Source organism: Gracilinanus agilis, chromosome 3, assembly GCF_016433145.1.
Source record: "Gracilinanus agilis isolate LMUSP501 chromosome 3, AgileGrace, whole genome shotgun sequence".
In the NCBI taxonomy this organism is placed as follows: domain Eukaryota; kingdom Metazoa; phylum Chordata; class Mammalia; order Didelphimorphia; family Didelphidae; genus Gracilinanus; species Gracilinanus agilis.
This window is the reverse complement of record NC_058132.1, coordinates 342,132,432-342,156,537: the sequence shown is the minus strand read 5'-3', so window position 1 is coordinate 342,156,537 and position 24,106 is coordinate 342,132,432. Positions and strand designations below refer to the sequence as shown.

The 24,106-nt window shown below is 36.3% G+C and overlaps 1 protein-coding gene across 1 annotated transcript in view; it reads right to left on the bottom strand.

The window, feature by feature from the left end:
* Positions 1 to 3,176: 3,176 nt before the first annotated feature.
* The window catches only part of LOC123242360 (protein mono-ADP-ribosyltransferase PARP14-like), a 119,876-nt gene continuing 98,946 nt past the window's right edge, over positions 3,177 to 24,106 (bottom strand). The window contains exons 15-17 of the mRNA XM_044670051.1: positions 15,679 to 15,812; positions 6,231 to 6,405; positions 3,177 to 4,029 (exon numbers count right to left, since the gene is read on the bottom strand). Coding sequence (XP_044525986.1) covers positions 3,746 to 4,029; positions 6,231 to 6,405; positions 15,679 to 15,812 — 593 coding nt within the window. The 3' untranslated portion in view covers positions 3,177 to 3,745. The remainder of the gene's footprint in view (positions 4,030 to 6,230; positions 6,406 to 15,678; positions 15,813 to 24,106) is intronic.

Sequence of the window (24,106 nt, the reverse complement as noted above, 5' to 3'; positions counted from 1 at the left end):
AGTTGATTTTTCCTGTAGGTGACTTCTCTGTAACGTGTCTATCTAGAGTATATGTTGTTTCTTCCTAGTGGATATGGTGCTTCTGAGTCAATAATTCCCCATTACAGCTACTTAGCTGAAAGGGAAATTTCTTCCTCCTACCTTCTCCCACACTCCAATTGCCTTCAAGATTATTTAATCATAAAGTTTATTCAAATATTGAAGCATCTCAAAATCTATGTTACATTAAATTTCACTATAAAGCCCATTTGTCATACTTATCCAAATTTTCTTTTTTTCTCTTTCAGAAACAATATATCCTTTTAAATTATATAAGATGAAGAAAGTCAAAGAGAAATTCCTGACCCCCACCAGTAAGCATTTAAAGATCTCTCCATTGATTAATAGCAGATTAAGATCAGAAAAATTGTGCTTCACAAGATTGTATCTCTATATCTGAATCATCATTAATATGTTAAGAGTATTATACAGTTTTATTTGAACACACAGTTAAAAAGAAATTATTTATTAATCCACCACTATTATAAGCATTATCTCTATGTGCCTTTGTAAGTTATGTCATATACATATCAAGTCTCCTCTGCCCAATTTCCTCCAGGTGAAACTTTGATTTCTATTTTTTTCTTGTTTACACCTAGTATATTCTTTGATTTAATTGATTAACTTAATGCAGAGTCCAGTTAAGCTTCACTCTTACATAAATGAGGAATGTGAGTCCAGGAAAAAGAAGTAAGGCTTTCTTTTTACCCCCAAAGGACGCATAGTGGCACTCAAGCCTAGAGTTTAGGTGTTTGGGCTCTCATTCAGTACTCTGCATAGTATACTATTAGTTTGGCAACCCAGCAGAAATATTTCTTGGGTCAGATGTCAATGTTGATAATGATGTTGTTGATGATGTTGTTGATGTCGATGTTGATGCTGCTACTGATGCTGTTGATGTTGATGTTGTTGATGATGTTGATGATGATGCTGATATTGATGATGTTGTTGATCTTGATGTTGTTGATGATAATGGTGATGTTGATGATGTTGTTGATGATGTTGATGACTAATAATGATGATTGGATTTGGAATTGGAGGTTTTCCTTCCATTTGAACCTTTCTAACCCTTCCCACTGTAATGTTTAAAATTTTCTCAGAGATCGTCTTCAACCTCTTTCACCTTTCAATTGTATTGGTCTTCTCCCCCTCTCCTCAATGCACTTCTTTATGAAATATTAAATGACTCTATTTTATTTCTTTTCCAATTTCTCTTAGTATTATCCTCTTTTTTACCCCTAGTTTATATATATGTGTATGTATACATATATATATGTTTATATATATTTATTTAATATTTCATCCTATATGGTTTATCACTGTTCCCTCTAAGTATACTTCTTCTAGCTACCCTGATGGTAATAACAATTTTTAAGAGTTACCAACATCATCTTTTCTTATAGAAATATAAATTATTTGAACGTATTGAGTTCCTTAAAAAGTTTTTTGTTTGTTTTACCCCTTTCTTAATTACCTTTTGGTGATTCTCTTGAGTTCTGTGTTTGGACATCAAATTTTCTGTTTAAGTCAGGTCTTTTTTTTTATGAATGCTTGGAAGTATTCTATTTTATTAAATGACCATACTTTCCCCTGCAAGAATATAGTCAATTTTGCTGGGCAGTTGATTCTTGGTTGTAGACCCAGTTCCATTGCTTTCTAGAATAACATATTCCATGCCTTCCAATCCTTCAGTGTGGATGCAGCCAGGTCCTTGTGTTATCCTAACTGGGATTTGTCCCCTGCTTAGGGAACATACAATACAAGAGATAGATTTTAGCCCTGTATCCTTATGGTAGGAATTTATCCTTTTTCCCTTATACCAGAAATGTGGTTATGGGCCTGCATTAAACCATATGCCATACAGGCTCTTCCCTTTGCCCATTTAAATGGCACAAGAGTGACTCTCACCCCATTTTGTACTATACTCCAGAATCCCTACTTAATCATACTCACACTACATTGAGACATATTCCCTGTTGGAACCAACACACTTCCTGCACCCTGAACATCTTCCCTCTATCTCCCCCCAACTCCCCCAGCCTGGACTTTGGGCTCTGCCTTGTATACTAGGTAGGCTCTGAAAGGTGAGCTTTCATCTTAACTTATCGGATGTCAGGCCTCTATCCTGATGCACACATCCTACCTCTGTCTGCCTTATTTCTTTCAACACTTCTAGGTGTTGTCTAGCTCTATTAGAACCAAGGCTCCTTGAAGGTAGAGATTATCTTATTTGTATTTTGTATCCCTAGCATTTAGCACAATGACTAGCATATAGATAGTGCTTAATATATGCATGATCTATCTTTCTAGTATAACTACTAACCTAATAAAGTTTTTTTCCTATAAAATTCCAACCTTTTTTTCTGCAGAATCTCATAGAAATGGTATATATCCTCATCTAGTACAAGAGGGACAACAGGGTTCAAAGTTCTCTAAAGGTCTTGAATAGTGAGACTGTACAAGGCAAATATTCCAGAAGAGTGAAACAGATTTCACTTTGATTACAGAACCATTCTTTTCCTGAGGCTTTTAGGCCCAAAAGTACACTGTCCAAATTAAATTCTGTCCAATCACTTTCCATAATGAAGAAAACCTGGTTATATATAATTTCCATCCTGAGTTCATGGAAGAAAGTGAACCGGAGTGCTGTCAGAAAATTTTCTTTATTATCCCGGGTCCTAGGCAGTTGAGAGAGTTTAACCTAGACTAGAAGTGAAAAGTCAAGTAGACTTGGTTTCCCCAACAAATTTTTAATTAATTAATTTAGAATATTTTCCATGGTTACATGATACATGATTTCCCCCACCCCCTTCCCTCCTCCCTCCCAGAGCTGACAAACTATACCTCCTATTTCCATGTTATTTGTATTTGCATTAGCGTGATCTTTTAAAGCCAAAACCCCAATCCTATCCCCATTGAATTATGTGATATGACATATGTTTTTCTTCTGCATTTCTACTTCTACAGTTCTTTCTCTGGATGTGGATAGCCTTCTTTCTCATAAGTCCCACAGAATTGTCCTGAATCATTGCATTGCTAGTAGTGGAAAAGTCTGTTACATTTGATTGTGCCACAGTGTTTTAGTTCAATTAGTTCATTGAGGTCTTTCCAGTTCGTATGAAATTCCTCCAGTTTATTATTCCTTTGAGCACAATAGTATTCCATCACCAACATATACCACAATTTGTTCAGTCATTCCCCAATCGAGGGGCACATTTCTTAGTATTCCCTCGGTTCCTGCCATCTTAGTTCATGAGAGTCTTTGTTCTTGCTTATAAAGATTTGTTACTAGTTAAAAAATAAAGTAGCTCATATTTCATTATACTACTCTTACTAGATCATTACTTTTTGGAATTTTGCTTATTTTTACCCATCATTCTATCTAGCCTATGAGACTCTAGGAGACATTATAGGCAGTCAAAGACTCTCAGAATTATATCTTTTGTCTTTCAGAGGAGCAATTTCATTTTTTATTTCCTTTCTAAGGGAAGAGAAATGTATTCATTTTTCTTTGGTTGTAGGCCTTGGATCAATGTGGGCACATTTCTTAATATTCTCATGGTTCCTGACATCTTAGCTCATGAGATATAAATCCTAGCAAAATCTTGGAGAGAAAGAACAGATAATCTCACTCAGAAATGTATACTGAAAACAAAATAGTGCTTATAAATGTGTAACTGAATTATCTCCTTGAAGGCAAAATATGTCATTTCCTGAAAGTAATGAGATACTCAGGATAACTCTGATGGTCCCGAAATATGACAAATAAGGTCGGTTTCTGTAAGTCATTAGTGACACTGTCATACAGAACATTCGGATTTTGAGTGTTCTTTGGCGGAAGATCAATATATGAGGGATTTCCAAGAGAGTAATCACCAGTAAGTACACGTGTATAATACATATACTTCTTTCCATGTTTGTCTGGTGTGGAGTATGTATCACTTGCAGCATAGAAAGCATTGACAGCAAAGTAGATTCCTTTTCCCCAAGCTGTGGAAAGAAAACAAAATCTTTTCCAGATTTAAGGTTACCCAATGTGTAGAATGATACTAATTATAATGATACTTCATCATATGGGCCTATTATCAAAATCTCTTATGTCTTTTTTTGGAACTACTCTTTTGCTTCTATTCCATCCAGCTCTCCTTTGAATTAACCTCATTTCTAATTATACTGTAGCTATTTGTTCACGTCTCACCCCTTGATGGATTCTTTAAGGGCAAGGTCTATTTCATCTTTGGAGGCCCTGGCCTAGGATATTATATAAAATATCCAACTAATAAATGCTTGTTCAGTTGAATTCGAATTCTTCTCTCCAGCTTCAAAACTTTTTTGTAATATTTCTGAAAGTCACTTTACTCATACCAAGTGAAGGAAATAGAGACTCTTGCTTCAAAAAGTATTCACAATGATTAAAACAATATCAATAAAGTTAGCATTGAGAGGCAATAAAACTCTGGGCAATACCATGGTCAATGGCAAAACTGACCACCAAAATTATAGGACACATTCTTCCTGGTTGTCAATCAAGAAATCGCTTTAGGGGAAATGCACATAGTAGTAGAGTTTGTTTCAATAAATGTTGTCTAACAAAATATAGCAATACATTTAATTGTTTAAAACTGTTCTGTTAGTAAATCTTTATCTACTTGCTTGGGTGAGTATAATTGATGCCAAGTGAGCAGAAAAGAAATCACTGTAACTACCAGCAAAATTCAATACCCTTATAGAAAGGTGAAATAAGGCGGCAGTTGGGTGGCTCAGTGGATTGAGAGCCAGGCCCAGAGACGGAAGGTCCAGGCTCAAATCTGGCCTTAGACACTTCATAGCTGTATGACCCTGGGCAAGTCACTTAAGCCCCATTGCCTAGCCCTTACCACTCTTCAGCCTTGGAATGAATGCATAGTATTGATTTCAAGGTGGAAGATAAGGATTAAAAAAAAAAAAGAAAAAAAGGTGAAAAAGAATGAGCTGTGCAATTTAGGGATTTGGTTATAACCTAGTAATGATTAAAATTTCAGTGGTTCCATGATGTCTTCAATATAGGTATTCCCTCTAGTGATATAGATCAAAACTTATCCAGATTTCCTCATTCTTCTTCATTTATGTTCATGTACCCCCATGAATCCTTCTTTATTTAGAAAATAAAGGATCTGTCCAATCTGGTGGAGGCCTTCCTCTAGGTCAGCAGTTCTTATCCTGAAGTCACAGATCCCTCAAGTGGCCTACAAATAAATTTTGATGGATCCGTGATCCTGGATGAGGAAAACATATCTTTATTTTCACTAACATCTAACTGAAATTTAGATATAGTTATTTATTATTTATTAGTTTATTAGTTATGCCTTGCCTCCTGTGTAGCATCCAGACTCTCCATCTCTCAATTCTTGATATTACTTTTCAAGTGGCCTACTTTTCTTGGTCATAAAGGTATGCCTTTTATGGCACTTTTTCTGTGCAAGCAAATGTTGGTCATATCCCACAGGCTTTTTACTACCAGCATGTGCCTCTCCATTATCTTCCAGGTCACTCATGATTTGGATTTATTTTTGGTGGTTATGGTGTTCATGAATCAAAGGTATACAGCATCCTTAGAAGAATTCTGATGTTAAGGAGAGGAATTTTCCATCAGGAAGAAGTTTGATATCACTTTGAATGCTATCATTTCCAAAATATGATCCATCTTACTCTTCTTCCTATTCAAATTTTGGCCCAACTCATTGTCCATCTATAATGCTAATCCAAAATTTATGAACTAACAAATTCACTAAAAATAGATAACTTTCCATTGATGCACATGCAGATAAAATGTGCTCCATGGTGATATTATAGCTAAACTTTTCAGATGCTGATAACATAAAAAGAAAAGGGAGAAGAGAACAAGCATAATTAAGCTCACACTTGTACATATTAGTATGATACTAAGCACTTTCTAGATATCATCTCAGTTGATCATCCCAACAGTCCTATAAGGTAAGCACTATTATTATTCCTATTTTAGAACTAAGGAAACTGTGGCAGGCAGAGGTTAACTGATTTGCTGAGGATCACATAGTAAGTGTCAGAAACTGGATTTGAACTCAGGTCTTTCTGACACCAGGCTGAGGACTCTATTTACTGAACCATCTAATTGCTAAACCTCAGCTTATCCCTATTTTGAAGTAACCAGACTCACCTGCTGCCTTACTTACCATAATTTTTAATATAACTTCGATTAAAGCCATTGTTATTTATGTTGGGCACTGAATCAACGCTTGTTCCATGGAATAGGAATCTCTCGTTATCTGTTCGGTGATTCTGGTTATTCATATTCTTTTTGATGGTCTCATATGAATTCCAGAGGCTTTTGTTCTGTATCCTCTCAATCTACAAAAGGAAAAGTATTTGGAAGTGACTATAATGTTAGGCATGGCACATTTGCAGAAACAAGCAAAATTATGAAAATGCAAAATTCAATGCTGGCTCTTTTCCTTTCCAGAAAGTACCTTTTGGCATTCAGACATCTTTATAGACCCAGTGTTTTATAAAACTTCCTTAAGAAGAATAATTTCCTAATTTGGCTATTTCTCATATAGTGGGTGTAAGTGGAGTCCTTGCCAGAGTTATCTTGTTTACAATACTTAATACATATCCTGTGGTTTATTGGAAGCCCACAGATATTCATAGGGTGCGGACTGGATAAAAGGAACTACAAATCCACCTTATACAAAAACCATCCTACTGACTGGCTACTGAATCAAGGCCTAACTTCTCTAGCATTCAGACATTTCATAATCCCACCTTGTTTCTATAATATCATTTTCCCTTATTCCCAAGAGCAAACCTATAGTCCCACTCTTTCCTCTACACAAAAACCATTTCTTCTTCTACTTTTTTGCTCAGCTGCTCCATTCCACTTGATATGTCCTTATGTCTTTTCCACCCATTATTTTCCTATCTATTCTTCAAAACTGAACTAGCTAAGTCTCTGTGAAGCTTTCCTTATGGTTTGAAGCCATTCTTATCTTTGCCTTCTCTTTTGCATTCTTATTACTTATATTGAAAAAAATAGTATTTTATTACATACTCTCTAAATCTGCCCATTTTCCATATGTTTGTGTGAATGTATAAAATCTACAACTAGATTGTAATCTCTGTGTAGATGGGAAGGATGTTGTATCTTCTGTCATTATATCAAAGTATTCATACTCAATGATGTTTAGCACAGTGCTTAATAAACACTTGTGATTAATTGATAAGTCACAGGAAAGTTTTAAAAAAGCATTATTTTTTTAAAAAGGTGATGGAGGGGGCTAGCAGAGTGGAATATGCCTCTAATCCCAGCTGCTGGGGAGGCCAACAAGGCTGGTAGATCAAGGGTTCTGCACTGTAATGAGACTAAGTCAATTGGGTGTCCACAATGAAACCTGGTCCCAGGTTATTACTAGGAATATTTGTATTCCTAGAATTCAGCACAATGCTTTATACATAGTAAGCACTTAAAAATGCTTCAATCATTCATTCATTCATTCATTCATTCATTCACATCATTTCATTTTATCCTCATAAAAACAAACATAGGTTCTGTTGCATCTAGGTCCCAATTACTCTGAATAATGAATTCCCTGAAGTGATCCCATTATTCAAATTTGTACTGCATTCTTTCCACTGGGCTGGAACAGTAACTATATCTTACATAATTATGATTTCAAACAGTGTGAATTTGACCATATGCAACCACTTCAACGGATGTATTAGATGTGTCTTCACTCTGTTGTTGAGCCAAGTAGCATATTGGGACCCTCTGGATCACTGGACTTTGGACCTCTCTAATAATCCTCCACTTCTACTTACTCACTCCTCAAACTCTTGTCAACATGAGTTTGTTTATTTTGATTATGGTCATTCCTGCTGACTGCTATGAAATATGATGTCCTGATTTGTTCAGCTTGTTTGCTTATGTCTCAGTAACTACTGTGGCTGTTGTGCCAAGTGAGGCTCATTAGTCCTGAGTAGACAAGACAGGCTTTTGAAAAGCAGGTTACTGGTACAATGACCAACTACATTTCTAGAGAATCAAGCATGCATGCTAACCACCTACTGATAGAGAGGGATATGATGGATCCAAGATGAAGTGTAAAACATACAATTTCAGACACAGCCTATGTCAGAATTTTTTTCTATATGTATTTATTGAAGGGCTTTGTTTTTCTTTTCTTTTCTTTTCTTTTTTTACAATGGGGGTGGGTGAGAGGGGGAGAGAAATAAGGACATTATAGGAAAAAAAGAAAGGGGGGGTCAATAAAGCATCTTTTCTTTTGGGTCCAGACAAGATCAGACAAGTAGGACAGCTTTGAAGATTACATGTTGAATTTATTATATATTTTTTAAAAGGCAACATTATTTAGAGATTTTTGTCTATAAACCTCTTAAGTCAAACTGCAGATTTGAAAACACATATTATTTCATCTTTGTTAAATCCATGATTAAAAAATAAAATAAATGCTTTAGAAAATGAAAAAAAAAACCTCCCAGAACTCTGTGAACTAACAAACATTTTCTCTGCTACTGCTGCTCTCCAGACTTTCTTATAAGTTCAGTACGTTTCCTTGATCTTTGGATGGAAAATGAGTAAATGATCACAGCATGATTCTTCTTGGCATAAAACCTATGTTCCTCCCATATAATGTGAACTGAATCCTGACAAAAAGCCCTGTCTTATGTTTAGTGACACTGTCAATCAGTTCCCTGGTTCAAGTGCTGATACCTAAACAAGGAAGCCCCAAACAGAGAAAGAAAACAATAATTTCCCTAATGAATATTGAAGTAAAATTGTAAATAAAATACTAGCAAGAAGATCGCAGTAATATAGAGCAAAGATTATGTTTCTTTCTCTACTGTTCATGTGGGTGAATATTCTAAGTCAGCCTTTGACTGGACCTCAAGATGCCCTCCCTCTGCCTCCCTAGCAATAGTAGGGTTATTCTGTGATATCTGTCTCACCACTATGCCACTGACTCTAGCCTGCTACACACAACATATTGTCTGGTCCTGGTTGAAGGCAACCAGAAGAGAGGGATGAGACATGCAGGAGTTGTAAAGCATCACATTTGATCTAGCAGTGTTGTGTGGAGTGGGGGAATAGGTGGAGGGAGGATCACTTGCCAAAGTAGGAGTTAATGCAAGCAGATGTAAAAGAAGCAGAACTTCTCAAGAATAATAGGCAAAATGATGACTGGGACTATGTTTTGTGACAGCAAAAAGAAGAGCAGAAAGAGTGGTAATTTTTTTTTTCTGCTAAGCACAATGACCTGGTTCAAGTGCTGATACCTAAACAAGGAAGACCCCAAACAGAGAAAGAAAACAATAAGCCAATTTCCCTAATAAATATTGAAGTAAAATTGTAAATAAAATACTAGCAAGAAGATTACAGTAATATAGAGCAAAGATCATACTCTATGACTAGGTGGGATTCATGCCAGAGCTGGTATAAATACACCAGAGATTTAAGACAGGGCTGATTCAGTATTAGGAAAACAATGTAACTGACCACATCGATAAGAAAAATAACAAAAATCATATGATTATTTCAATAAATGCAGAAGCAGCTTTTTTTTTTTACAAAATATAATGCTTATTCCTATCAAAAACACTAGAAACCAGTCAATTCTTAAAATTACAAATAAATTTTGTGTCTCTGATAAAAGCCTCATTTTTCAAATATATAGGGAACTTAGTCAAATTTTTAAAAAATACATCATTCTCCAATTCATAAATGATCAAAGGATATGGACAAGCAGTGTTCAGAAGAAGAAATCAAAAAATTAAAACAACTCTAAGGTACCACATCACACCTATCAGATTAGCTAACTAACATACACAATAGGAAAATGACAAATGATGAAGGGGATGTGGAAACTAAGGACGCTAATGCACTACTGGTGGAATTGTGAACTTGTCCAATCATTCTGGAGAATAATTTTGAACTTCACTCAAAGGGCTATAAAACTGTGCATACCCTCTTACCCAGAAATACCACTAGTAGCTCTGTATTCCAAGGAATCAAAGAAAAAAAGGACAAGGAACTCTATGTACAAATATACTTATAGTAATTTGTGTGTGTGTGTGTGTGTGTGTGTGTGTGTGTGTGTTGGCAAATAATTTTAAATTGAGGGGAATCCTATCAATTAGGGAATGGCTAAACTAGTTGTGGTATGTGATTATGATGGACTACTATTGTGTTATAAAAAATGATGAGCAGGATGGTTTCAGAAAAAGTGGGGAGACTTATATGAACTCATGCAAAATGAAGTAAACAGAAACAAGAGACTATTGTCCACAGTAATAGCAATAATAGATGATGGTCAACTCTGAATGACAGCTATGTCGATACAATGATCTAAGACAATTCCAAAGGATTGATTATGAAAAAATACTATCCAACTTCAGGGAAAAAAACCCAATGAAGTCTGAGCACAGATTGAAGCATAATATTTTAATTTTATTTTTTCCTTGCTTTTTTGTAACATTGCTAACATGGAAGTTTTACATGATTTAATATGCATAATTGACATCACATTTCTTTCCTTCTTGATGGGTGGGCCCAAGGGAGAGAATTTGGAAATTAAAACTTTTTTAGGTGTTAAAAATAAATAAATAATGAATTGCTTTTCAAAATACCAAACAAAAGCAACGCTGAGACTTTACCTCATATTCAACAGACTGTCACAAATGATTAAAAAAAAGGAAAATAATAAACGTTGGGGTAAGTTAGTTGGAAATAGGCACATTAACATACTATTGGAGTTGTGAATTGCTCCAGCCATTCTGGAAAAGAGTTTGGAACTATGTTCCCAAATTATTAAACTATATGACTCTTTTGACCCATCAATACCACTACCAGGTCTATGCTCCCAAAAAGATCACATAAAGAAGAAAAGTACCCATGAAGATGAAAATATTTATAGCAACTCTTTTTCATAGTGGCAAAGAAAATTGGAAACTATGGGGATAGTGATCACCTGCAGAAAAGCTAAACAAAGCATATTATTTGAATAGCATAAAATAGAAAAAAATAATATTTGCTATAAAAATAGTGAAGGGAATGATATCAATGAAACCTGACAAGGCTTGTATGAACTGATGCAGAGTTAAGTGAACAGAAGCAGGAGACTAATTTAAATATTAAAAAAACAAAAATATGAAGCAAAAATTTCTGAGAGACTTGAGAAGTCTGATCAACTATCATGATGAAGAATGCTACCTACCTTCTATCAGAGAGACCATAGACTCAGCATGTAGAATGAAATACAAACATTTTTGGAAATGGCCAATATAGGAATTTGTTTTACATGACTACACATATTTGTTACAAGATTTTTGTTTTTCTGTTTCAGTGGAGAAGGTGAAGAGAAATGGAGAAAAAAAGAGATTAACGTTCAATTTCAAAACATGTCATTTGATGTTTTACATTATTGCTCATTTAAAATTGATATCAGATTGCATGGCTTCTCAGAGAGGGAAGCAGGGAAGAGGAGAATTTGGCTTAAAATGTAAAATATAAGGTTAAAATTGTTTTTACATGTACTTGAAGGGGAAATATTAAAAATTTTAAAGTGAAAATTCTGGGAAAAAAAGGAAAACATGTCACCTGTAATAGTAAAAAGTTAAATCGAATGGGTGGGACATTATATTAGACTTTTGAAGAAACCTGACTTAAAAAATAGACAGCTATGCTTGGAAGGCAGAAGAAGATCCCCATGATTTTTAGTTGCCTTGACCTACAAGAAAAAATCAGCATTTTCTCTTCATGCTTGTTATTGGTGGAGTGGCCCAACTTAGGAAACTGATCTGTTAGGGACAGGGATTATTTCTTCTTTGTGTTTATATTCCTAGTATCTAGCACAGTTACTTGTGCAAAGTAAGCACTTAAGTGTTGAATGATTTAAAATGAAAAGTAAGTGATTTGACATGTTTCAGATGAGAATGGATATTCACCTTCAGTAGTCTTATAGATGGTTTGAAACAGGATTGGAGCTTAGATAATTGATCAGGGCTAGTGATATAAAGGATCAAGAGCTATAATAGCTCATATTTACATAATAATAATAAAAGCTTTACAAAGAGCTTTACATATACAGGACTTTATGTTTCCCTTTAGGGGAAATAGTGTAAATATTAGTTATCCCTCTTTCCCAGATGAGGAAATTGAGACTAGACTCAAATGTCTAGCTCAAGGTCACATAGTTACTATGTGTCTGAAGCTAGATCTGAATCTAGGTCTTGACTCCACATCCAGAACTATCTCTGTATTAGAAAAGAAATACAGCTGAACTCATGAGAATGAATGTATTCACAATATGAAGTGATTATAGATATAATCCATAGATATATAATATATATATATAAATATATAATTTATAGATAATTTCATATGATCTTTGCAGTAGCTCTATAAGTTAGGTCACACAAGCTTGATCATATCTTTTTTACAGATGATTAAATGAGTCTCAGAAAGATCCAGCAACTTGTTCAAGATTTTAAACTGCTTTGTGGGAGACCTAGGATTAACAAAGGTTCTTTGACTCAATATCCAGTCATCTCTGTTGTCCAGTCATGTCAAAAACAAATCATTTGAAGTAAAACCACCAAGAAAAGTTTGGGAGGAGGTGGCAGAAGGGAGTAAAGGAAATAGAAAAAGAGCCATAGACTAGTAGAAGACACTTTAGAGTACTGAGTCATCAAAGTAAAAAAGAGAGCGAGGGGTGATCAAAAGTATAAAATGCTACAAAAAGGTCATGAAATGGGAGGCTAAGGACATTGAATTTTGCTAGGAGATAACAATTTATCTTATGAAGAAGGAAAAAAAGCAATCTCATTAGATCAGTGATGGTGAAAGTCATGCTAGCCAGGTTTAAGTGTATGCCTATGTTATGCTGGATAGTTATCTAATCCAATATAAATATAGATAGATAGATGGATAGATAGATAGATAGATAGATATAGATAGATGGATGGATGGATAAATAGATAATGATAGATATATACATACATAGATATATAGATATGGACAGACAGAAAGAGACAGAGAGATGTCTATATACATTTTTTTTTTTTTTATCCTGGGACTCCATTCTAGGAGCATAGGGCCACAACCAGTAGGCAATGGGTCACACAGTCGCTCAGGGTCACCCAGCCCCTACTTTAGGTTGCAGTTTCTTTAGCAGATGTAGTTTTTACAGGGTGGGGTTGCTAGCCCCACGCCCAACCCTCCTCCTTTTTCATCCGGGCTAGGGACCGTCCTTGGCCCAGGAGTGGTAAGGGTGGGCGATAGGGGTCAAGTGACTTGCCCAAGGTCACACAGCTGGAAGTGTCCGAGGCCGGACTTGAACCTAGGACCTCCAGTCTCTAGGCCTGGCTCTCAATCCACTGAGCCACCCAGCTGCCCCTGGTATAGAGAGATGTCTATATACATACATGCATATATATAAAACACATATGTACACATACATATATGGTTATATATTATTTATTTTTCCAATTATACATAACAATTTTTTTTAAACCCTTGTACTTTCGGTATATTGTCACATAGGTGGAAGAGTGGTAACGGTGGGCAATGGGGGTCAAGTGACCTGCCCAGGGTCACACAGCTGGGAAGTGGCTGAGGCCGGGTTTGAACCTAGGACCTCCTGTCTCTAGGCCTGGCTCTCAATCCACTGAGCTAGCCCAGCTGCCCCTACATAACAATTTTTAATATTTGTTCCCGGAATGTTCCAAATTTTCTCTCCTTTCCTTCCTTCCCCCTCCATGACACAGTAAGCAATTCTATTTAGGTTATACATGTATGATCATGCAAAACAGCTTTCTAACTTGTTCATGTGGAAGAAGATTAATATAAAACAAGCAATTAAAAACAAACAGAAAAAAATACAGTGAAAAACAGTCTACTTTGATCCACACTCAGATTCCATCAGTTCTTTCTCTTGAAGGTCACTATAGTTGATCATCATAAAATATTGATGTTATATATACTGTTCTCTTGGTTTTGCTCCCTTCACTTTGCACCACAATGTAGATTTTTCTAGTTTTTTTCTCTGAATATAGATTTTTGAACTATGAACCTTCCATAAAATTGACAACCCTGATTCGTGATTTGAAGAACTATGGCAAGGGGCAGTTAGGTGGCTCAATGGATAGTGTTGTGAGGAAGATTAGTTAATAATTAGTTAATAATAATTAAGTATTAAGGATGGACTTAGCAGGAAGGACAGGAGCGTTCCAAGATGGAATGAAGGAGCAGGAAGTAGTGGCTTGTGCCTTGAGAGAGACTCAATTACGGGTTGGCACAAACTGTTGTTAGCCCTGGGAGATCTCAGAGTAAAGGACACCCTGGATCCTGATTTCCCTGGAATCCTGAGTGGTGGTGGTTTCTAACAAGTGGACAAGAACTACAGAGCAGCACCAAGAAGAGGAGAAGTTTGGGATCTGGTGGACAGCATCTCAAGCACACCCTCTCTACTTGGATACCTTGACTTTTGACATCCTGTGAACATCTGTGGATTATCGTGAGAACCCCAAAGCCACCCTCAGACCCATTTGCTGTGCTGGTCAAAACTGGCTGGTACCAGGTTTTAGGCCTTCACAGTGACTCTTGCACTGCTCCTTTGGCCTTGCCTGCTTAGATCACTAAGATTAGAGTAGAGAAGTCCTCCCCTTACCCCTGTGGTTTTGCCCTTTAGGTTTTAAGTATAGAAATCCCTATCCCACCTCTATTTTAGTTAAATATAATTAAAACTGCTAAAACCTTTACCTTGCCTGTTGGTTTCAAAGACTCTGGCCTAGGGAGAGCTGAGTGACTGTTGAGACCAACTGCCATTCCTATGTTAAACCAGTGAACTCTGATCTCCCTATCCTGGTCCAGGCTCTCCTACAACCCAGTGTGTGTACCCACAATCATTTAGATTTATTGTAACATCCCTGGTGCCTCCATTATCTTTTTCACAATAGAGAGCAAGGGCTGGAGATACTGGGTTCAAATTTGACCTTACATAGTTCCTAACTGTGTGATCCAGGGCAAGTCTCTTAACCTCTTACCACTCTTCTTCCTTGGAACCAATGCTTAGCATCAATTCTAAGACAGAAGGTAAGGGTTTAAAACAAAACAAAACAATGGCATATTAGTACTAGAAGGAACATTAGAGATTATCCAGTCCATTTTCTTCACTTGATAGAACAAGAACATTAGAACTCAAGAAATGAAATTATTTGCTCATGGATATGGAGCTACTAATCATATGTGGAATTTGAATTCAAGTCTTCCTAACTCTTAACTCCAAGTTAATCACTCTACCCAACATTAACATGCTGCCCCTTTATAGATATGCAATTTAATGATATTGCATTTGTGTAAGAGCAATATTCTTTAATAATTTATTAAAATCTATTTTATCCTTTTGGTTTAATACTACATACAGTTATGAAATGGCTGGATGCTGGTAGCTTCTGAGGTCTGCTCAACCTGGCAGATTCTAGGTAAAAGGAATGTTTGACAGCAAGGAAGGAAAGCACTACTTTTTAGCATTACACCTCAATGTTACTCATTGCACCATCAAAAACAAACAACAAATAATCAAACAGATTCTCTTCTGGCAGGCTTACCTTCTCTATATTGTAGTTAGAACAGGTCTTTTTAAAATTGTTCTTTACGGTCATATATTCTTGCTGACCAGGCTTTAATTCCACCAAAAGTAGGTTCTGCTGTTTCATGTCAGCCCAGTGTATAGGGATGACACCTGGAAAATAATAAACACTTAGTAACTAGTGCCTTCTCATATTGACAGATTGAATTCCCAGGGATCTCTAAAATTCAGAACATCACATGGGCTCCTCTTTCTGACTGCTTTTCAGTATTTTGTTCAATAAATGGCTTCTTGTGATTAAATCGGGTTCTTTGTTTTGTTTTGGCTTGTTACAAATGTATGTGGGTGAGTATTGATGGTAAATGGGGTGTGTATCTAGCCTCCCCCCTTGATAGCTTTCACTGGGCCAGATCAGCTATTCACTCACCCACACCCCAGGAATAAAATATGAGGGAATAAAATCAAAAAGGTTCCCAACTGGTAAAGCTATAGTGGGGATGTTGAAGGAAGGTGTTGGGGATCAGTTGAGACCCTAATGGGTTAGATCCCCCCTCAGATCCAGCACTATGGAGACAAGCCTCCCCTCTCCCTTCAAAGTGGTGTTTGGTATTTGTCTTCCCCTTAGCCACAAGATCAGTCTTCCTCCCCTCAAAGTAACAGCCCCAAACTACCACTAATAAACTAATAAAAATTTATTATAAGGATCAGGGAACTCAGGATAATGGGGTAAGGGATATTGGAGGATTTTAGAGGAAGAAGGATACAGGGATGACTTCTCTATCAACTATGAACCCCACAACAAGAGAGCAGTTCTGGTTTCTTCTGTAGCTTTGACTCAGAAACTGACTCTTCCTCCCCTCACAATATCCTATCCTTAACACTATCTAACAAACAGGGGAGTAACTGCAAGGAAGAAGTATAAGAGGGATCAAGGAAGGGTCCCCCAAATGCCCTCTCCCATGGGAGTCTGGGCACTAACACCAATTATGGAGCACAACTCTTTCAATTTCTTCTATGTTGGCAGTGAAGTCAGTAGAAAGGTTTTGCTGTTGAAATCTCCAGGTTGCCCCTGAATTTTTTGTTCAGAAGAGCTAATTCCTGTCCAGATCCTCCTAGCCACCCACAACCATCCATCCCCAAGCCTACCCGACACTTGAATCTTCTCAGACTTTGGCAGTTGGTCGTTGGCAGTTTAGAATCTTCAGAATTTTCACCAAACTCCCTCCTTCACTGGCCCCTCCCAAACAGAATTCTCTCAGAGTTCCCTGGGTTTGGCTGCCAGTCCAATTGCCTGTTCTCCTTTGCAAAATTCAGTCCACACTGTTGTAACATGTACATATGGGAAGGGCAGCTTTCCTTCTATCTGAAGCGTTAAACTGCCCAATGGCCCCTTTCAGTATAAAGACCTCATAACAGAAAACCAAGAACGGGAGGAAAAAGGGGAGTACATAAAAGAAGTGAATACAAAATAATTGGCGGGAAATTAGGTAATGGAGCTAGCAACAACTTCCCTCTCTTTATCTCATAGGACTAAGAAGCACTCATTATTGGAATTCAGGTACAAGATAACAGCCCAGATTTTGGACGGTAAATCAGGGCAGAAACTGGACAAAGGGTGCTTTTGATGGAGTGGGAGGTAGAGTTCCAGTAAGGGTTGGTACACAGAGAATAAGGAATGCTAAAGTTAAAGGTAAATAAATGCAAAACAATGACCTGGTCCCAGCTGGTTGGTGCTGATTTAACAGAGTTCCAGGGTTGCTCAGTTCAAAAGACAAAGGTGTCTGGGAGGAAGCAACAGTCCTTGAAGTCTGTTCAATCTTAGTCTCATAGAAAGCTAGAAAAGCCTAAATTTGACTAGGGACTAGTGAATTTTCACATCAGTGCTGTAAGAAATGATGAATATAATAAATAAATAGAGAGAAGCATGGAAAGATCCATATGAACAGACACAGAGTGAAGTAAGCAGAGGCAAGAAAACAATATTTGCAAATATTGCAACAATGTGAATGGAAAGAAAACCCACAAAAACATGAAAAGTTAATGTTGCAAAATTACAAAGAACAATCGTGGCTTAAAAGAAAAGATATGAGAAGATTCTTACAATGTAAATTAATAAACTAGTCTCCTGGTTTTAAATGACTATAGACAACCCTATGAATAGTATGAGTATGTAGATCCACATCAAAGAAAAGTGTCAGAAATAGGGAAGATTTGTGTCAGCCTCAATCAGAAAGACTGTTTTTGCCCTTTTGCCTCTGAAGCATGCCCTCTGGAATACCTTCTCCAAATTGTGCTTGCTCTTGTGTACCTACTCTTAAAGATAGAGAGCATAAGATCCCCTACTTGCATGCTTCATGTTTACAATTAGCCACTAGATAAATCAGGTCTCAGCAAAGGCATTTACCTAAATGGCATAGTGAGAAGAGTAGCTATGAAATATTCGCTCCCATAAAGCTGCAGTACACCACCATAAATACACACTGAATCCATGGGGAAAATGCATTTAATGTTAGAATGTTGGTAATGAAGCACATCTGTGGCCAAGACAAATCACAATATTGAAACTGTAGGGCTTCAATGCCCTTTTCCCTTCTTCATAGAGTTCTCACGAAACATTCCTTTCGATATAGCATCTTGCCTGGGAGGGTTGCTTAGTTGGGCTCTCAGATTCTGCTCCCCTTTCCAAATTATCTATTTCTAGGGCTACTTTTTCCTTGAGCCCTAACCACTTCTCTTTTTATGTTGCCAAGGGTCCTGAGTTTCAAAACTGATTCCAGACTTAAGCAAACTACCTCTTTTTATTCATGTCTCTCTAGAATCTTTTTTATGTGCTTCTTGTAGGATTCAGTGTGACTCCTTTTGATAGAATCGCTCTGCTTTAAAGTGACCAAAAGGGAGTAGGTGGGAGGGATAGAAATCTCATTCTAATGAGTAATTCCCTCTCAGGGGTTGCATTCTTCCGGTAGGATATTGGTAATTTTTAGCATAGCCAGTCCCAAAGTACATCTCTAATTCTGCAAAAGATAGGTGTTCATACTTTTTAAAGGTAAGAGCAAATGTGAACACATGATTGTAATCTGTAATTACATCCCTAATATCCCACTTCTCCTCTTTTCATAGATCCTGGTGTCCATTTTTTCTTTAGAACTATGACTTTCTTTTCACTTAAGTACTACCTATTATAACCCTTATGGACAAAACTGTGAAATACCACTTTTTCAGTGGCCTGCATTTAACCCATAAGAATAAAACCCATTAATTGATCATAGGTAGGATGAGCTAACATAATAAAAATGACAATCCTACCAAAACTAATTTACTTATTCAGTGCCATCCTATCAAAATACCAAGAAACTTTTTTACTGAATTAGAAAAAACTGATAACAAAGTTCATTTGGAAGAATAAAAGATCAAGAATATCAAGGGAAATAATGAAAAAAAAAAGGTGGAGGGAGGCCTAGCAGTACCAGATATTAAACTATACTATAAAGCAGCAGTCATCAAAACAATATGGTACTGGTTAAGAGACAGAAGGGAGGATCAGTGGAGTAGACTGGGGTAAGTGACCTCAGGAAAATAGTCTATGATAAACCCAAAGAGCCCAACTTTTGGGACAAAAATCTACTCTTTAACAAAAACTGATGGGGAAATTGGAAAACAGTAAGGGAGAGATTAGGTTTAGATCAACATCTCACACTCTACACTAAGATAAATTCAGAATGGGTAAATGACTTGAATATAAAGAAGAAAACCATAAATAAATTAGGTGAACATAGAAGAGTATATGAAAGGGAAGATTTTAATACCAAGCAAGAGTTAGAAAAAATTATGAAATGTAAAATAAATAATTTTGATTACATTAAATTAAAAAGGTTTTGTACAAACAAAACCAATGCAATCAAAATTAGAAGGGAAGTAACAAATTGGTAAAGAATTTAATAAAAACCACTGACAAAGGTCTAATTACTCAAATTTATGAGGAGCTAAGTCAATTGTACAAAAAATCAAGCCATTCCCCAATTGATAAATGGGCAAGGGGCATGAATAGGCAATTTTCAGATAAAGAAATCAAAACTATCAATAAGAACATGAGAAAGTGTTCTAAATCTCTATTAATTAGAGAAATGCAAATCAAAACAACTCTGAGGTACCACCTCATACCTAGAAGATTGGTTAACATGACGGCAAAGGAAAGTAAAAATGTTTGAGGGGATGTGGCAAAATTGGAACATTAATGCATTGCTGATGGAGTTGTGAATTGATCCAACCATTCTGGATGGCAATTTGGAACTATGCTCAAAGGGCTTTAAAAGACTGTCTGCCCTTTAATCAAGCCATACCACTGCTGAATTTATACCCCAAAGAGATAATGAGGAAAAAGACTTGTACAAAAATATTTATAGCCTCACTCTTTGTGGTGGCAAAAAATTGGAAAATGAGGGGATGTCCTTCAATTGGGGAATGGCTGAACAAATTGTGGTATCTCTTGGTGATGGAATACTATTTTGTCAAAAGAAATGAGCTGGAGGAATTCCATGTGAATTGGAATGACCTCCAGGAATTGATGCGGAGTGAAAGGACAGAACCAGGAGAACATTGTACACAGAGATGGATAAACTGTGGCACATTTGAATGTAATGGACTTCTCTATTAGCAGTAATGCAACAATCCAGGACAATTCTGAGGGAATTATGAGAAAGAATACTATTCACATGCAGAGAAAGAACTGTGGGAGTAGAAACAAAGAAGAAAAACAACTGTTTGATCACATGGGTTGATGGGAATATGAGTGGGGATATAGACTCTAAATGATCACCCTAATGCAAATATTAATAATATGGAAAAAATGTCTTGATCAATGACACATGTAAAACCCAGTGGAATTGCACACTGGCTATGGGAGTGAGGTGGGGAGGAGGGAAAGGACATGAATCATGTAACCATGGAAAAATATTCTAAATTAATTAATTAAAAAAAAGAATAAAACCCACTTTAATTCCTCTACACTTTGAATAAGGCTCCCAGTAAGTGGCAATTTGCAACAATTTATCAGTCTCAGTCTTATGAGAACAGCTAAAGCTGGACGTAGGTAGGACCTGAATTTCTAGAAGCCCGTCCAGAAGCAATATGAATGTGAGTTGAGCTCAACATGCTGCTTCTTAGATGCTGGTGGGCAGGAAGGGGCTTTTCAGCTTAAATCTCTGAACCAGCAATGGACATATTGCTATGGATTGCTTGAACAATTACAGAGACATGATAAAGATCTATTCCAAGTCTGCAAGTCCAGGGGAGTAGAGAATATTCAGGAACAAATGTTCAAGGAGAAGATCCATTTCATTGGCAACTAATTCATGCTATACATTAGTTGTGGAATTGCTCTAATACACCCATTCTGGTGGAGCACAAGGATGTAATACCTGAGGCAAACCAAATGAAGGCATTCTGCTGGTAAATTGATGATATGGAAGGAAAGGGTTACATTGAAAGATGCTGATAGACAAGTTCACCATTGGCATTGCAATTTCATTTGGTTCTTCTATTGATGAGAGAAACAGTGAAGTCCTATTCCCAGGGAGGCCATTATACCTGGTTAATTTCCAATGTTATGGCATCTTTATTGCCAAGACCTTTGCTGCTCTGAAGCCATATGTGCTTCATCACTGTTTTGATGATCTTAACTACTTGGAAATCATCACCAATGATGACACAACCAAGGAACAACTATTTCAGGCACCAAAGAATCCTCCAGCTGTGTAAAAACACTTTGAGGCATTATCTACCAATGTACCAAAAAGTTAGAGTTTGGAATTAAAATGTTTTAATTCTGGGCCTGGGTTGTTGGGCAAGATTCACCATGATCAAATATCTCTTTCTATCACCCTTCATGTTGATTTTGACAATTTTGAACCACTGCTGTCACAGCTCAATGGAAGGACAATTATTTCCACATGATTCCACATCCAAAAAATGCCCTTGTGGTGTTTGCCATATCACTCAGATGGTACATTGACTCTTTGGGGAAGCTAGACTCAGGTCCTGCTGTCTTATGATGATTAACTGCCTTATTACATCACTTTGATGCCTGTTCTAGTAGAGCAACATAGAGTCAGTGGGAAGTATATTGCTCAGTCAAATGCCCCAGTTGACTACAATAGTTTCCACTATTTGGTGGGAGACAAGAACAGTAGCCACTATGCTTTAATCAGGTGATTCACAATGATACCTGATAATTCCCTGTGAATTTCTCATCTCCATGCAGACACAGTGACCAAGCTAAAGTGGCCTTCATCACAAGATCTTCACATTGAGGTCCTCATGAAGGAGAAGACAGGACAAGAAGAATACAGGCTATTCCAGGAATACCCTGGAGCACCTATTATCTCATAGGGTATTTAAGAGAAATCATTCTCACAAAGCTCATTCCATTTATTCTCAGAGCTTTAATTGGAGGAACCAATGTTCCTCCTCAGAGCATCATCTCAGATGTCAACAGTTATAATCTGTGGGGAGTTGAATTGGGAAAGCATCTGGCTAAGAAAATTGTACCATAATTAAATTGAGAAGTCCTTATGACCTCTCATATTAACATCATCTGATGGACTAATTAGCTTTATTAAAAAAAAACAAACAAGGTCTCTGGTACCCTCTGGTTCTTCTTACTCCTCCATTATACTCTGATTTCTGGGAAAAATCTAATGAACTATAAGGGAAAAATACATTTATTCCTATGCTTTCAAGTGCTTTTAATAGGAATGAGTGTTGTATTCTGTCAACAGCTTTTTCTGCATGTATTGATAGGTTCATATGATTCTTGTTACTTTTTACATTTACATTTATATATTGTTGATGTAATCAATTATGTTAATAGTTTTCTTTATAGTAAACCATCCCTGCATACCTGGTATAAATCCTCTTTGATCATACTGTATAATTTCTGTGATATATTGTTGTAGTCCCCCAGCTAATATCTTATTCAGGAATTTTGCATCTATATTCATTAATGAAATTGGCCTATAATTTTCTTTCTCTATTTTTGCTCTTTCTAGTTTAGGTATCAGCACCATATTTGTCTCATAAAAGGAGTTTCACAGGACTCTTTCATCAATTATTCTAAGTAATTTATCTAATATTGGAATTAGATAATCTTTAAATGCTTGATAAAATTCTCTTGTAAATCCATCTGGTCCTGATACTTTTTCTTAGGAAGTTCTTTCTGGCCTGTTCAATTTCTTTTTCTAAAATAATTTTCTTTAGATAGTCTACTTTCTTTTCTGTTAGTCTAATCAATTTGTATTTTTATAAGCATTGTTCCACTTCACTTAAATTATTAAATTTGTTGGGCAAAATAAATCCCAATAATTTATTAAATTTCATCTTTATAAGTAGTAAATTCACCCTTTTCATTTTTTGTTTTCTTCTCTCTTTGTTAAAAATCATATTAACCAATGGTTTATCTATTTTTTTTCATAAAACCAACAGTTTTATTTATTAATTCAATGTTTTCTTATATTCAATCTTGTTAATCTCATCTTTAAATTTCTGTATGGAAAGACCTCTGTGAAATCATGAAGCATGAAATGAGCAGAACCAAGATACATTATATAGAGTAATAAACATATTGTCTGAAGAATAACTTTTATGTGTCTACCTCCAGAGAAAGACCTGATAAATATAAATAAGCAAGACAAAGTTTTAATATCTACATATATCTTTTTGTCAAATGATGCCTCTTCTAATGGGGAGAGATGAGAGAGAGAGAGAGTTAACTCGGTGTTTTAAAGTAACGAACAAACAAATTGATTAATTAAAAAAATCTGATGGACTCATTCAAGCTTTTACCTGTCTTCTATTCTATAATGATTGGCAGATTCAGAAGCTTATTTTAATCTGCTTACCTAGAAGTAAAACACCATTATCATTATACTGCATTCAATGAAACAAACCCCAGAGCAGCTCAGCCATTAAAACTCCTTTTCAACATTTAATCTCTGGAGTTATCTGTAGCACTAATTTAAAGTAAATAGTACCAAGAAGAGACTGATTTGCAAAGCAGAAATCTAATTTATCCATTTTAATGGGAGAATTTAATGGATCAATTTTCTAATGTATAAATGACTGATTAGACCCTTAATTTTTTCCCTCTGGGGAGCAACTAAGTGGCTCAGTGGATAGAGTGCCAGGCTGGAGTCAGTAGGACCTGGGTTCAAATTTGGCCTCAAACACTTCCTACTTGTGTGACCCTGGGCAAGTCACCTAACCCCAATTGCATAGCCCTTACTACTCTTCTGCCTTGGAATCAATGTTTAATATCAATTCTAAAACAGAATGTAAGGGTTTTTAAATTTTTATTTATTCCTGTAGAGTTTTTGCATTGCAATAAGAATAAAAGTTTTAAACCAATGGAATAATTTACGAATGGAAGATAGACTGTGAAAAGGGCTTTTTAG